Source organism: Leguminivora glycinivorella, chromosome Z, assembly GCF_023078275.1.
Source record: "Leguminivora glycinivorella isolate SPB_JAAS2020 chromosome Z, LegGlyc_1.1, whole genome shotgun sequence".
NCBI lineage: Eukaryota > Metazoa > Arthropoda > Insecta > Lepidoptera > Tortricidae > Leguminivora > Leguminivora glycinivorella.
Window position 1 is genome coordinate 51458755 of NC_062998.1, and position 16150 is coordinate 51474904.

General features: G+C 38.0%; 1 protein-coding gene across 1 annotated transcript in view; it reads right to left on the reverse strand.

Annotated features, from left to right (window-relative positions):
* Positions 1–16150, reverse strand: part of LOC125241786 (glucose transporter type 1) — an 84075-nt gene that overhangs the window by 25884 nt on the left and 42041 nt on the right. The window contains exons 3-4 of the mRNA XM_048150412.1: positions 3646–3811; positions 110–247 (exon numbers count right to left, since the gene is read on the reverse strand). Coding sequence (XP_048006369.1) covers positions 110–247; positions 3646–3811 — 304 coding nt within the window. The remainder of the gene's footprint in view (positions 1–109; positions 248–3645; positions 3812–16150) is intronic.

Consider the following 16150-nt stretch of genomic DNA (forward strand, 5'->3'; position numbering starts at 1 on the left):
TCGGAGAAATGCCATTCGGCTACGGGGCCTGTTCCGCTTCAAAAAATACCGGTTCCAAAAATAAAGTACCTGTTCCATACATCAAGTACCTGTTCCAAGGTCCACGTACCTGTTCCAGCAGCCGCAGCTTCCGCCTCTGCGAGTGTTCCTCCAGCCGGTCCACGTACTCGCGCAACTCCTCGATCTCCTCCTTCACCTGCTGCACTGTGTCCAGCTCTTGCTTTATGGCGACCATGTCACGTTTCACCTGGGAGAGGAGACTGGTTAATACCACAATAGTATTTTATACAATCGTGATATATGTAATACAAAGCTTTTCAGTCGAGTACCATGTTTAGGCCACGAAGCTTGCTGAGTGGCCTAATAGTACGGTACGAGAGTGAAAAGCTTAATTATATCACTATTGTATACAATACTTTTTCTACGAGTCATCATCTTCATCATCAATGGACGGATTCATGCAAGTTAAAATTAATGTTAATAGCGTCGTTCACCGTTGTATCAACATCGAATTACCTAGCAACCAATTGTTTGTAATAACCGTCTCTGATTGGCCGATAACGCGACAGATAAAAAAAAATGTGTTTCAGATGCAGGAAAATTTACCAGGTATCGCAAATTAGTATAGAAATTGTATGAAGTTCTATTTTTGAAATTATTACAGTTAACTAAAGTCAAATATAATGAGCTTATTATAATTGAGTCGGAACTGCCATAGAGTATCCAACACTGAAAAGTTAGCACTTATAGTTTAGTCTGTGGTGTCCTAATTGACAGATTACAGTCGACAAGTAGAAAAATGTCTTTTATGTCAGTTTGTACTTTTTTTATATTATGTGTAGTTTTAGTTGTAATTCGACTTGAAGAGTATTACCTTATACATCTCTAATAAATTGTAGTAGCTTTATACATTAGGTAAAATTAATATTGTATCAATTGTGTAATTTAAATTTAAATATAAAAATTATGTTAAAATGTATATGTGACGTGTAAAAGTGCCCCTGTGGCCTATTTGCTGAATAAATAGTTTGATTTTGATTTTGATTTTGAAATTAAATTTAAGAAGATCATACCATCCCATACATTAAAATGCGACCGCCCTTAGAGCATACACTACACCACACATAGATGGCGCCACAAAAAAAATGTCTTGTAGCTTTCGATTATACTTGTAGGTGGCGTTGTACTGTCACTTTTGACATAGATTTATGGCTCTAAAGTGACAATCTACAAATAATCGATGGCAACAAGGCATTTTTTGTGGCGCCATCTATGAGTGGTGTAGTGTATGCGCATTCTTAGGCGGTCGCATTTTAATGTATGGGATGGATCCATCTACTATATCGATTATCTTTGTACCAGGATAAGTGTGTGTATTTGTTTATTTATCTTATCTTTAATACGGACAGAAGGTAACTTACAAAAAAAACCGGTCAAGAGCGTGTCGGGCCACGCTCAGTGAAGGGTTCTGTAGTTTTCCGTATTTTTCTCAAAAACTACTGAATTTTCCTAGAAAGTCTTTACAAAGTTCTCTTTTTGTAATTTTTTTCATTTATTTTTTATTAAACATATGGTTCAAAAGTTAGAGGGGGGGACACACTTTTTTTTTCCTTTAGCAGCGATTATTTCCGAAAATATGAATATTATCAAAAAACGATTTTAGTAAACCCTTATTCATTTTTAAATACCTATCCAACAGTATATCACACGTTGGGGTTAGAATAAAAAAAAATCAGTCCCCACTTTACATGTAGGGGACCCCCTAACAAAACATTTTTTTCCACTTTTTATTTTTGCACTTTGTCGGCGTGATTGATATACATATTGGTTCCAAATTTCAGCTTTCTAATGGTAACGATCACTGAGATTATCCGCGAACGGACGTACGGACGGACAGACATGGCGAAACTATAAGGATTCCTAGTTGACTACGGAACCCTAAAAACGTAAATAAATAATTTTTAAATTTTCGGCTAGTTACAACAGAGTAATATAATTATGCTGTAAATATTGTACATATATTGTATACCTTAGTTTAATGATAAGTTAAGTAATTAAGTTAATTTTTAATGTAGTTTTAGTTATTGTATAATTTGCATGCTGCCAAAACACAGCTAAAAAGTTGGTACACACAATTTATGTAAGACAATTTATGATAATGTTAACACTTTTTTAATGCGAATAAAGAATTATGAATTATTATGAATTAGCCTACCAAAAATCGCTCGTAATCTATTGCGTGCACTATTTGAAAGTTAAACCCCCTTATAACGTAAACTAAAGTTATCAAGCCGATAAAGTTCGTTTGTCCCTTTCTATCACACTAATACGTCGGAAAGGGGCAAACGAACTTTATCGGCTTGATAACTTTAGTGTAAGTACAAGTACCTACGTTTATGATTAAGGGGGAAAGGCTATGAGAACTTTGAGTTACTAACGTCTGAAAGTCAGTTTCCATTTCATAGTATACTTAGTTACTTTAGAGTATAAGTAATTACTTGTACAAGCATAATCCTCTTAACTGTGCACAAGCGACTTTGTGAGCGGAAAACCTTACGTTTCCCAACCAAGCATTTCTAAAGTCAAATGGAAAGGATAAATCGACAAAAAATCCTAGTTGATTATTTTTCACAAATCTGCTCGCAAAAATTCACATGAATAATTTCGGATATTCGACCTAGCTTTACCATCCTCTAGTTTGATTCTGACAATATTTGGTAACTCGTGTAACTTTTTTTTTATTACTTTCTATTCGCAGCTTTATGCGGAACCACTATACGATACGACTATACGATGGTAAGTATAGTCGTAGGTAGAATAGTTAGTTTTATTTATGTAATAACTTTCTTTAATTATTTATTTTAACATATGTACCTATACATGTAGGCGCTCACTACATTTGTAAAATATCTTTACTCATTAAGTGAAATGTAATTATTTCTTTTGAGTTAATAAATGTCTTTAACCAGAAGTATTCTGGTATAAAGGAAACAACAATGGTCTCCAGCTCTCGAAGGCCCATTTCTTGAAGCTACAGGTTACAATTTACAAGCGGTTGTCAATGACTAATATGACAAGTTGGAAAGAGACCTTTGCTTGTAACTTGTAACATTCAGTTTTGAGAAATGGGCCCCGTCTCGAAAGGTACAAGCCTTGTATTACAAGAAAAGAACTGTCAAATCGGGGTTGTCATGGAAACACACTTGTAATTGTACCTTTCGAGAAATGGGCCACTGGTCTGTAGAAAAGAGACGGGACTATTACCTCGGAAACCTCGCTCTGACATGACTCCACCTCCTTGTAAGCTCCTCTGATGAGGATCAGAGGGTCGTTTTGTCAGCTGCGTATGACATTAGAAAGAGATGGAGCTTATTACCTCCGCCTTGTAAGCTCCTCTGATGAGTCTCTGATCTCACAGAGGGCCAAAGTCATCTCCAGTTGGTCTGATCATCACATCATCATTTCAGCCGTTAATCGCCCACTGCTGAGCATAGGCATAGCTTCGTACACGCCACTTATCCCGGTCCTAGGCTGGTCTCATCCAGAGGTGCCCCGCAGTTTTTCGAATGTCGGATGTCTGTTGAATGTCGGGTGTCTGTCGAATGTCGTCAGCTTGTCTACACTAGATAAAAATGTGGCTATTACCTCGGAGACCTCGCTCTGGCATGACTCCACGCTCTTGGTGAGCTCCTGCAGCTGAGTTCTGATCTCGCAGAGGGCCACCGTGGTCTCCAGCTGCCGGTCGCCTCGCTGCAGGTCGTCCAGCTTTTGTGAGAGGTTCATGCTCATCACGCTGACCTGACGTTGCAGGCTGTGAACAAAATGGCGGTCAAAAACGCGTAGTAACATCGCCTAGATTGTAACGATCTCGGAAAAAAATCAAAGATTAAATAATATAATATTAAGTAGCGTATTCTTAAGTGAACTAATTTGAACATACATACAATTATACTCGTGCATGTATTCCCATAAAGGGTAGACAGAGCATATGAAACTGCTCAAGTTTCAGTGCCACTCTTAGCAATGAAGGGGTTGAAAGAAAAAGAAATTGTGTCATTGCAGTGAGCGGTTACCAGCATCTCGTCTACGTCCGTTTGAGCCCATATCCCACAGTCGACTTCTACGGCATCCACGAGAGGAAAGTGGGTGGTGAAATTTTAACCCATCACATCACCACATAGACAAATATTTTGGACGTGTTCAATGAATATGTAGACTTTTATGAAAATATTCTTAAAGTCAAAAGCAATTTATAATGGTTATTTGTAAAGTACAGGATTCTTATATATCACAGAAACCTAAATAAACTGTAAGACGGTTTTTAATAAACGTGCAGAAAAATACTGAGAATAATTTAATGAAGTCTTTGCTATTCGTAAACAATGTCTTTGGCGCAGTATTAACTTACTCTTAAGTAGAACCGGACATCGTGAATGTTCTAGCATTCACTACAGCATTTTCGCGTTCAAGGCATATTTATGTCCAATTCTAGCTAATTATGATTAATAAAATAAAATAAACCTTAGAGAGGTGCGTTGTACCAGAAATGAGTTGTGATTTCGTCGATTTTTAGGGTTCCGTAGTCAACTAGGAACAGTAGGAACCCTTATAGTTTCGCTATGTCTGTCTGTCCGTCCGTCCGCGGATAATCTCAGTAACCGTTAGCACTATAAAGCTGAAATTTGGTACAAATGTGTATATCAATCACGCCAACAAAGTGCAAAAATAAAAAATGGAAAAAAATGTTTTATGAGGGTATCCCCCCTACATGTAAAGTGGGGACTGATTTTATTTTTCTTTCCAACCCCAATGTGTGATATATTATTGGATAGATATTTAAAAATGAATAAGGGTTTACTTATATCGTTTTTTGATAATATTAAAATTTTCGGAAATAATCGCTCTTAAAGGAAAAAAAAGTGTGTTCCCCCCCCCTCTAACTTTTGAACCATATTTTAAAAAAATATGAAAAAAATCACAAAAGTAGAACTTTATAAAGACTTTCTAGGAAAATTGTTTTAAACTTGATAGGTTTAGTAGTTTTTGAGAAAACTACGGAACCCTACACTGAGCGTGGCCCGACACGCTCTTGGCCGGTTTTTAGGTACTTAATTAAACTTTAACTGACAGCAAGTTCGCAATAGTGAGCTTGCTAATCGGTAAATAGTTCCCAAAAATCGACGCTGTCACAACTTTCATTTGTCTCCCCTACTTAGTCATCTATCATTGTAGGTACATATAATCTATTTTGTACGTTGTCGAATGCTTGTCGAATTGCGTGGTTGAATGTCTCACCCAAGGCGGAGACGGAATTCGTTGGTGGTCTCAGACGGTAGTCCTAGACTGGTTAGTCCGCCATCGCCCCTGGTTCCCCCGGACTGAGTGGTATGCGTAAAAGCATTTTCCCAGCGTTAAAAAAAGGTATAATCTCTTTTACTTCTCCCATGCAGCATCAAAACTGCTAGAAATTTAACGAAACAGGCATCAGAGTGAACAGGCATCTTCTTCGCGAGCTCACTCCATCGTAAGCCACGTTTTTGCCTTTGGCTAGTCTGTGGCCAAGCCCCTTTATAATAAAAAAAACACTCAACACACGGGTATGTGTAGGAAGTACTCGTCTAAAGAGAAAAATCATTATATAGAATAAACATTTGGTTAGAAACGTGAAAGTAATAAATGGAAGCTCGCAACTGCATATCGTGAAAGCCAATCAAATTCGTTTTTTCGAAGAATTATTTACCATAGCTTGGAAATCGTTTTAGTTTTTTGTGCACCCCCAGTTTTTGCAGAGGTAAAAATACATTTTAAGAGCGTTGCGGGATGGTTTACCTCGAATTCCCTTTTTCATTTGATATAGAAAGAGGTCCATATCAATAATTACAATTTGCACTATTTGCAGAAAAGTAAGTTTATAGTAAACCTAGAAATACTTTTTGCGGATGTAATTGAATTGATGTATTTTAATTAAAGTATATCGGAAGCTTAAGGTTTTGTTTACAATAAACGTGATAGTGATCTTGACCGAAGTTTTAATAAGAGTTTTGAATCATTCACGGTTATTTTTGTTAGACTTATATTGACCGGGATGTACATAATTACGTATGTAGAGATGATATGGATATAGAGTGGCGTTCCGTCGAAATTACCTTAGGACTATGCAACTCGATCCAATGATTTGCAGCCGACTCAACGCGCGAAGGCTAGCAGATCGCGCGCTGTCTACACAACCTTGACATCCACCCGCCTTCTTCAGTTTTCCGTGATCATGATGCATGCAACTGCGTCGAAAATGTCGAAATATCGGGAGCTCGACAAAAATCAAAAATATAATCACGGTCTATATCGAAGTTTTAGTACCTATCATACAGATTTTAATGATTATTCTGCTCTAAAGGTACAGTGCCTATACATAGATCGTGACGACTGTCGCCGAGCGTTTAAGACGAGTGTTTGTATTATAATTTTGGCCGAATTATTTTCTATGGTTAAAATTTTAATTTCAATTCTAACCGATACCAACCAAAATTAAGAGATTTGTCCGTATTAGATTTACACTCTGTATATTTAGGTGCCTTGAAATGAAAGTCGTAGCTAACTGGGTTATTTTGATTTATTTTATTTGATGTTAAAAACTGTGTGTTTTATAGAGGTAATACATGTACACAAAGCTAGTAACACCTTTTATATCGCAAAAAATATCCGCATAAAATTTACTAAATAAATACGATTCAAAATACGAATACACCAGAACTGTAACATTTTCATTGTAATCTCAGCGTACTTCAAATGGAAAATACAAAACAAAACACGGAAAAGAGAGAATATATACCGAACTTCTGTCTAGTGTTTTTAATAAAAACGAATAATGTAACGTCCAATACCCGTCATGTGTATTTGTTGAAAACGACGGATTTTTTTTGTTTACCTATGTTGTACTGGGTTTTCGGAATCGTTTAGAAAGTAAAGGCCACAGACAAACTATTCAAAATGGGCCGGTTTTTTTTTCAAAGTTATCCATCCCACGTTTTTTGGATTTGGAATTTTTTATAACCACATAAAAAATTCCAAATCCAAAAACTCACTCGGAATCGCGAGCTCCTTCAATTCTAATACGAGAAAAAAAGCGTTCCAAGGTTTTTTCCCATTCCGTTTCCATTTTTAACCGTCGCCTCATATCTCTCAAGAAGGACGGTTATCAAGTCGTCTGTATGTTTTTTAACCGTCGCCTCATATCTCAAGAAGGACGGTTATCAAGTCGTCTGTATATTTTTTTTTTTTTTTTTTTTTTTTTTTTTTTTTTTTATGTTTGTTCCTCGATATCTCCGTCGTTCCTGGACCGATTTTGAAAATTTTTTTTTTGATTGAATGTATATGCATACAGATTGGTCCCATTTTTCTCAGAACCCAGTTCTGATGATGGGATCCTGGAGAAATCGAGGGAACTCCTCAAATCTGAAAGGCATACATATGGTGATTTTTGTGTTTTTAAAGGAACAGCATGCATTTAGGTACGGAACAGTGACATTTGGTGCAGTGGAACTGCTGATGATGGCCAGAACGGAACTCTTCAAATCTGAACGGCACGCTTATAGTGACTTTGGTATTTTTATACGAACAGCATGCACTTTCGTCCAGAACAGTGACATTTGGTGCAGTGGAATTTCTGATGATGGTCAGAACCGAACTCCTCAAATCTGAACGGCACGCTTATAGTGACTTTGGTATTTTTATAAGAACAGCATGCACTTTCGTCCAGAACAGTGACATTTGGTGCAGTGGAACTGCTGATGATGGCCAGAACCAAACTCCTCAAATCTGAACGGCACGCTTATAGTGACTTTGCCATTTTTATAAGAACAGCATGCACTTTCGTCCAGAACAGTGACATTTGGTGCAGTGGAATTTCTGATGATGGTCAGAACCGAACTCCTCAAATCTGAACGGCACGCTTATAGTGACTTTGGTATTTTTATAAGAACAGTATGCACTTTCGTCCAGAACAGTGACATTTGGTGCAGTGGAACTGCTGATGATGGCCAGAACCAAACTCCTCAAACCTGAACGGCACACTCATAGTGACTTTGGTATTTTTGTAAGAAAAGCATGCATTTAAGTTCAGAACAGTGACATTTATTTAGTTATGTTTGTTAAGCATAAGTTTTGAAGTCAAAGTTTGTCAAGCTTCGATTTCTTATAATATAATCGGATTCATGAGGAATTGAGGAAACTCCTCAAACCTTAACGTTATACGTATATTCATTTGTGTTGCCATCTAATAATTAAAGCATTAAAAGCAGTTTTAAAAAATACTTACACATTTCTACATAATCCAACATTCGCAAGTAGCTTTCACCAGAACCCGAAAGGCGACGGTTTTTTTTTCTTAAAAATTATTTTTTTTTTGTTTTTGTTTTTTATTTTTATTTTTTATGTTTGTTCCTCGATATCTCCGTCGTTACTGGACCGATTTTGAAAATTTTTTTTTTGATTGAATGTATATGCATACAGATTGGTCCCATTTTTCTCAGAACCCAGTTCTGATGATGGGATCCTGGAGAAATCGAGGGAACTCCTCGAATCTGAAAGGCATACATATGGTGATTTTTGTGTTTTTAAAGGAACAGCATGCATTTAGGTACTGAACAGTGACATTTGGTGCAGTGGAACTGCTGATGATGGCCAGAACGGAACTCTTCAAATCTGAACGGCACGCTTATAGTGACTTTGGTATTTTTATAAGAACAGCATGCACTTTCGTCCAGAACAGTGACATTTGGTGCAGTGAAATTGCTGATGATGGTCAGCAGGACCGAACTCCTCAAATCTGAACGGCACGCTTATAGTGACTTTGGTATTTTTATAAGAACAGCATGCACTTTCGTCCAGAACAGTGACATTTGGTGCAGTGGAACTGCTGATGATGGCCAGAACCAAACTCATCAAATCTGAACGGCACGCTTATAGTGACTTTTCCATTTTTATAAGAACTGCATGCGCTTACGTCTAGAACAGTGACATTTGGTACAGTGGAACTGCTGATGATGGTCAGAACCGAACTCCTCAAATCTGAACGGCACACTCATAGTGACTTTGGTATTTTTGTAAGAACAGCATGCAAGAACAGTGACATTTGGTGCAAAGCATGCATTTAAGTTCAGAACAGTGATATTTATTTAGTTATGTTTGTTAAGCATATTGAGTTTTCATGTTTTATTTGCTTATTTATTCAATAAAAACGGCAAATTAAAAGTTTTCATGTCAAAGTTTGTCAAGCTTCTATTTCTTATAATATAATCGGATTCATGAGGAATTGAGGAAACTCCTCAAACCTTAACGTTATACGTACTCGTATATTCATTTGTGTTGTCATCTAATAATTAAAGCATTAAAAGCAGTTTTAAAAATTACTTACACATTTCTACATAATCCAACATTCGCAAGTAGCTTTCACCAGAACCCGAAAGGCGACGGTTTTTTTTTCTTAAAAATTATTTCATACATTTTGTATGGCGGTAATGGAATGGAACGTTCGAAAAAATGTATGGAAATCTTGGGACATTCGTTTTCTCCTATCAGCATCGAAAGACCTTGCGATACTGAGTAATAAACGCGTAAAAAAATACACATGTACCAAAAAGTGGGGGGACAACTTTGAACGTTACACATTTCCACAGATTCTCAATTTGACGGACGATATTTATTTTGTCTGTGCAAGGCCTGAGTGTGCGATCATATTGGGCGTTGAGCGGGGCGGGGCGTGCGGCGTGCATGTCAAACAATTGAAGCTCATACAAGTGTCCTGAGTCGACGCTGCATAGGGTGGCCGCACGTTCGCCCGCCCCGCTGCACGCTCCGCCAAACGCTCCGCTCCGAGCGTCCACTTACACCAACAAAAGAGAGCAAAAAGGACCACAGATAAGGGCATTTTCAGAAATTGGGACCCAAAATTAGTGACAGTTGTTAACAAAAATTAACTCGATGTTAGTTTTGTGACTACAATTAAGAATAAAATTTGTCTAAAAACCAACTTTTTTCATGTTATAAATGTAGATTGTTGCTTAATAGTTTATGTAATTAACACAAAAGTAATATTTTTACTGAAATTTCATGCTTAATTGTCGTCACAAAACTGACATCGAGTTAATTTTTGTTAACAACTTTCACTAATTTTGGGTCCCAATTTTTGAAAATGCCCATAAATACTTCTAGATCCAAAATTGGTACACATTTTCACAGATTCCCAATTCGACGAACAATATCCTCTCTGTTAGATACGAATATGGTGTTACCTTTGCGAGTAACTGGCGAATATTACTGGCCGACTGCTATTCCAGCGATTTCGGCCCTAGTGTGAATTTCATTTCAACACCTTTTACACCGAAAATTAAACCGTGTTTCCAAAATCTCCTGCACAATAAAGCTTAAGGAAACGTTTATGTTACATGGGCGGATTTTTATTTTGAGTGTTTTACTTTTTTTTTCAAATATGGGATTTTTGCACTTTTTCTGCTCAGAATCATGAGCTCTATGGACATAAATGTTGCTGCTTCGTGCTGTTGAATTTAAGATTTTATCATTAGTAAGTCAGTGACTGGCAAGAGGCTGCGCAGGATCGGGCCAAGATTCACTTTGGATCACTGAGCCAAAATAGTTAGTTAGTTAGAGTACCTAACCGTTTGGCGCCCTATTCATTTTCTCCACAAAATGAATGTCAATTTCCATAACGTTTACGCTATTAAACAACTTATTTAAACGTCAAAAACTCACAGTTACCTGTGAACGTGTATTTAACGTTATCAGCATGGTAATGGGTCCACGAAATATCAATTTCAGCCCGATCACCAATTTCGCGACACGGCGCCGTTACCGCGGCTCGTTTGACAATTTTAAAGTTATTAATATGAATATTGCTAAATATCGATCAAACATTTAAGGGCATTTTCAGAAATTGGGACCCAAAATTAGTGACAGTTGTTAACAAAAATTAACTCGATGCCAGTTTTGCGACGACAATTAAGAATAAAATTTGTCTAAAAACCAACTTTTTTCATGTTGTAAATGTAGATTATTGCTTACAGTTTATGTAATTAACACAAAAGCAATATTTTTATTGAAATTTCATGCTTAATTGCCATCACAAAACTGACATCGAGTTCATTTTTGTTAACAACTTTCACTATTCTTGGGTCCCAATTTTCGAAAATGCCCTTAAGTAACATAACGGGAAATTAATTTATTTTCAGGGTTTTTAAATATCTCAAGCTCCTTGTATATCAAGCCAGTGTGCGTAGCCGAATTCACAAACACTCACGATAATCTCTTTCGTAACTATCTATCTCTATCGCTCTTGCGACTACGCGCCATGTTTCGGCAAACAGACACACACAATTTCCCATTTATTTATTTATTTATTTTTTTTTTTTTTTTTATTATGGACTGATCGGCGATTGACCCTAGTCACACCTGATGGGAAGTGAAGACAGAGTCTAAGATGGAGCTCACCGATTCAGTAATAGCCTATTCACTCTACGTTTAAAGAGACCGAGGTCGTATTTCTCTGGGAACACCGATGCTGGGAGCGCATTCCACTCCTTTGCAGTCCGCATTACAAAGGATGAGGCAAATCGCTTTGTGCGGATAAATGGAACACTAACCACATACGGGTGCATTCGTTCCCCTCGCCTGGACGTCCGAAGATGGAAAGGAGAAGGAGGAATTAGGTCGTGCAGTTCTTGAGCGCACTCCCCAGAATGTATCCGGTAGAATATCGACAGACAAGCGACTCGACGGCGATGTTCTAGGGTCTGCAATTTTGCCTTAATAGTAGGGTCATCGCCGAAGAGCCTATGTGCCCGACGCTCTATCGCATCCAGGGCCGCCAGCTGATACTTGGCGGAACCATCCCAAAGGTGACAGCAGTATTCCACGCACGATCGGACCTGTGCTTGGTACAGGGAGATAAGCTGATTTATAATATTAATATATAATATAAGTAATAAGTACGGATAATAATAGGCCTTTACATCTGTGACAGATGATTTAAGCAGCACCCGAACTATATCGAACGACACTTGCGTTCGTGGACTATTCGAGAGAGAATCCCGCGTCCACATACGCGGCAAGTTTATGAATCAAGTGGGCGGGGGTTGGAGGCCTGCTCGTGACGCCTCATGCGTTTATCTTTCATATAGGAAAACCAAGCATTGTCGTGCTTGGATTGACCGTCATGGACAACACGACCGGCCATTTGCTGCCACTGGTTGCATGGGATATCAAAGGCAACCATGTCACGCTTCACGCAATATTTAAATAATAATAATAATGGCATAGGCATTATATTGAGCGGCTCTACTCTAACGCGATATATGATAATACACATTATCCATACTAATATTATAAATGGGAAAGTGTGTGTGTCTGTTTGTTTGTCCGTCTTTCACGGCAAAACGGAGCAACGAATTGACGTGATTTGTTAAGTGGAGATAGTTCAAGGGATGAAGAGTGACATAGGCTACTTTTTGTCTCTTTCTAACGCGAGCGAAGCCGCGGGCAAAAGCTAGTAATATATAAATTACGCTAAGTATTATATACACTTTAAAAAACGAAAACAAGCATATACTCTCATTGAACACTAAAAATCGAATAAAAAGTGTTTTTAACACTAATCGGTGACTATCGTGCGAAACACTTAATGACGAATTATTTTAGCTAAAAACTTGCCACAAGTAACATATCACTAGGGGAAGCAATGAAATGGAAATTAATAAATTTAAAAGTGCAAAATGTATGCCTTGGGTGTCACTAAGTTCTACGAGTACAAAGGATCTTATTTCCACGGATTCGAATTTTGATTGGACCTACTGCAAAACTGCTATTACTCAGGAGTAAACCAGGTACAATCAAAATGATTTTAGCCCAAATGGGCCATTTTTTTCAAAGTTGTCCACTCCATTTTTTTTGGACTTGGATTTTTTTATGGGGTTTCCACTCAGAATCGCGAGCTCTTTCAATCCTTATAGGAGAAAACAAGTGTCCCAAGGTTTCTTCCCATTCCGTTACCATTTTTTCATACTTACCTATATTTTGTATAGCCGTAACGGAATTGAAGGTTTGAAATATTTATGGAAATCTTGGAACATTTTTTTTCTCCTATCAGGATCGAAAGACCTCGCGATTCTGGGTATGAATCGCGTAAAAAATAACCATGTTACAAAAAAAGTGGGGTGGACAACTTTTGAAAAAAATGACCCAAATATAACAAAACAAAAAAAAAGGTTTTTTACGAATAGTAAACGCACGATAGTTGCCAATTCAAATTTGAAATAAAAAGCGTCTAACCTGAGAAACTGAGAGTAAGGGCAGTTAATGTTTTCGGTACTGTGCGAGAGCTGATGGTACTCCATCGCTCCCGGGGTCCCGGCGCGGGCGCGACGCAGCGGGCTCTGGCGAACGATATGGGTAACTTTAGCCATCCGTCAAACTAGCGCCTCTGAGCGTCGGCGTATGTTTGTGTACAGTGAATTCACCTTAGCTTGTCTAATCATGTAAACAAAGGAAATGTCAAATAGGGTCAAAGACAACTAGAGGTTCTAGTGTTATTTTCAATTTTAACGTCACACAATATCTATGTACAAAGCAAAATTTGGGACCATCTTGGATATGACTTCATTCTAACAAAAAAAATATGATCAGGATCACGGATCTCGGAGTCATCGGTGAACATACTAAAAAAACACAAACCTGCCAGCCAAGTATGTCACTATTTGTAAGTGGGATTTCGACTGCCAGTTTATCATTTATCGCGCGACCATGCTCGCCTGTCGAATACAGAACCTACCTACGTAAAGTAGTCGGTTAAAAAATCTGATAAATTATTGGAGTATGATGCTCAAATGTTAATATCGATCGTTAAGGTGAATTCACTGTATGGTACCATAAGTTTTTAGAGAGTCAAACCAAGATATTATGTTGGTAAAGATTATGGCAGCCTCACCTGCGCTATAATTATTTTATTTTTTTATTATTAAGAGGCCCGCCGCGCGGGACGGTCTGTGAAGACTGTGAGTGATGTGCTGTTCTCAGTAATTTTCCCGATTTGTATAGGGAAACCGGGAAACGTATTATCCAGGAAATATTCGGCAAATAACCGTAAGTTGACGAGAACTGCACATCACTAACTGTCAGTCAGAAGCAAAAAGTAACAGCGCCGAAAAACTCATCATAATCAAGTCTATTGCTGCCACGCAGTGGAGGGCAAACTTCTTTTCATCACAGAATTTTAGAGAAGGGCCAGATTTACACCAAAAATGCATTTCAACTACAGTGATGGCCATATCATATCACATACTATTTTGAAGGACCGGTGAGGAGGGGGGGGAGGCGATGAAAGCCTTTGAAGTGCGCACTTTGCCCACCACTGCACTAACTAGATATTAACGCTCAAAAGATGCTTGGCATGGCTTGTAGGGCCGGATTCGTTAAAAGAAAAAATTTACATACGAAGCGATATTTTATTTGTTAAAAATTTCAGTCACGAAAAGTATCGGAAATAATGCCGTAATTCGTAAATGTTTATAAGAAATTCCAAGTACTGTATTTCATATAGACGATATGATGATTACTCGTATAACACTGAAACTGAGATTGAAACTGAACAGCGTGCGTAGCCGAATGGCATTTCTCCGACGCCAAACGAAAACGAAACGCCGCGCCAGTTCGTCCGGCTCTGTCGCGCCAATACGCACGAGCGATAAAGATAGATATCTACTAGCGTTTCGTTTCGTGAGCGTTTCGTGAGCGTTAGTGCCATTCGGCTACGCACCCTGAACTGTTACTGAGACTGAACTGTTATTCGTCATTTACAGGGTCGTTTATAGATCTTTAAAACCCTACATAAAAGTCAATACCCCAAAGCCAGTCCGGCTTTCCGCGCATGCGCGCAGTATCGAAAAAACTGAAAACGCATTGTTTGGTTCTATAACCATGGCAACGCATTGTTATAACGATACTGCGCGCGTGCGCGGGAAGTCTTTGGGCAGCTAAGCTGACAGTGCAAACCTTTGCGACAAAATACAGGAACCATTGTGAATTTCACGAAAGTTATTCAAGTAAACTATTAAAAACTAAGTGCATGGTCGTAGAAAAAGTATTGTATGCAACAGTGTTTAACTGAGTCAAAAAATACTCGTAGCGTCTTATTAATTATTTATTATATTTTATTATATTGTTACCCACGCCACTCGTCTTTTTTGACCTCCTTTAAACGCCTCTTGCATAAAATACTATTTTAATTGATCATTTTAAATCATAACATATTATTATCCATTTGCATCTGGCTTGCAAAATAAATCTAGATGCAACATTTGAATAAAAAGTAAAATCCAAACTAAGGGCGGATCTACATTTCAACAACAATTGAAAAACATACAGGAACTGGAACATAGTATCTACACTTCGAACTTTTAATTATGACGGACAACGGCGGGGAAACTAAAACAAAAAAAAACGAGAGGAAAAACTTGTTTCAATTTCGCTCAGCAAAAAACATAGTAAAAAAGAGATGCACTGAAAGTAAGCAACTCACAAGTTAGAATATGTGCTAGGTATAAAACACCTGCGGGCGTAGCACACTAGTTGGATAAACTTTATCACTATCGCACTTACAAATAGTGCGAAAAGGACGGCCTGGCCCCGTAGCCGAATGGCATTTCTGCGACGCCAATACGCTACGAATGAGATATTATTGTTAGCGTTTGTGCATTCGGCTACGCACACTGACGTTAAGTATATCGTTTATCATGCGACCATGCTTGCCTGCCTGGTAAGGTTATACCTGTTTGCCACCGACGTGGTATAAAAAATATATATACATATATAATAGTAGAAAGCGAACATGTCGCAGTTGTTAGCTCATTGAGCATACAGTTGTTGTTGTGTGCGTGCGTGATGACACGACTCGCTGGCCGTTCGCATGTACACAGACATGGAAATGATGCGCGTGTATTGCGCAATACACTGAGAGAAATTTGCATTGTGAATTTAACAAGTTCGACTTGTTGCGGTTTATCCGTTTGAATCAGCCAAACGTATGTTTAAAACAATATGTGTCAGGTTGTTTTTATAAAATCGACTTGTTGATTCAAATATATTG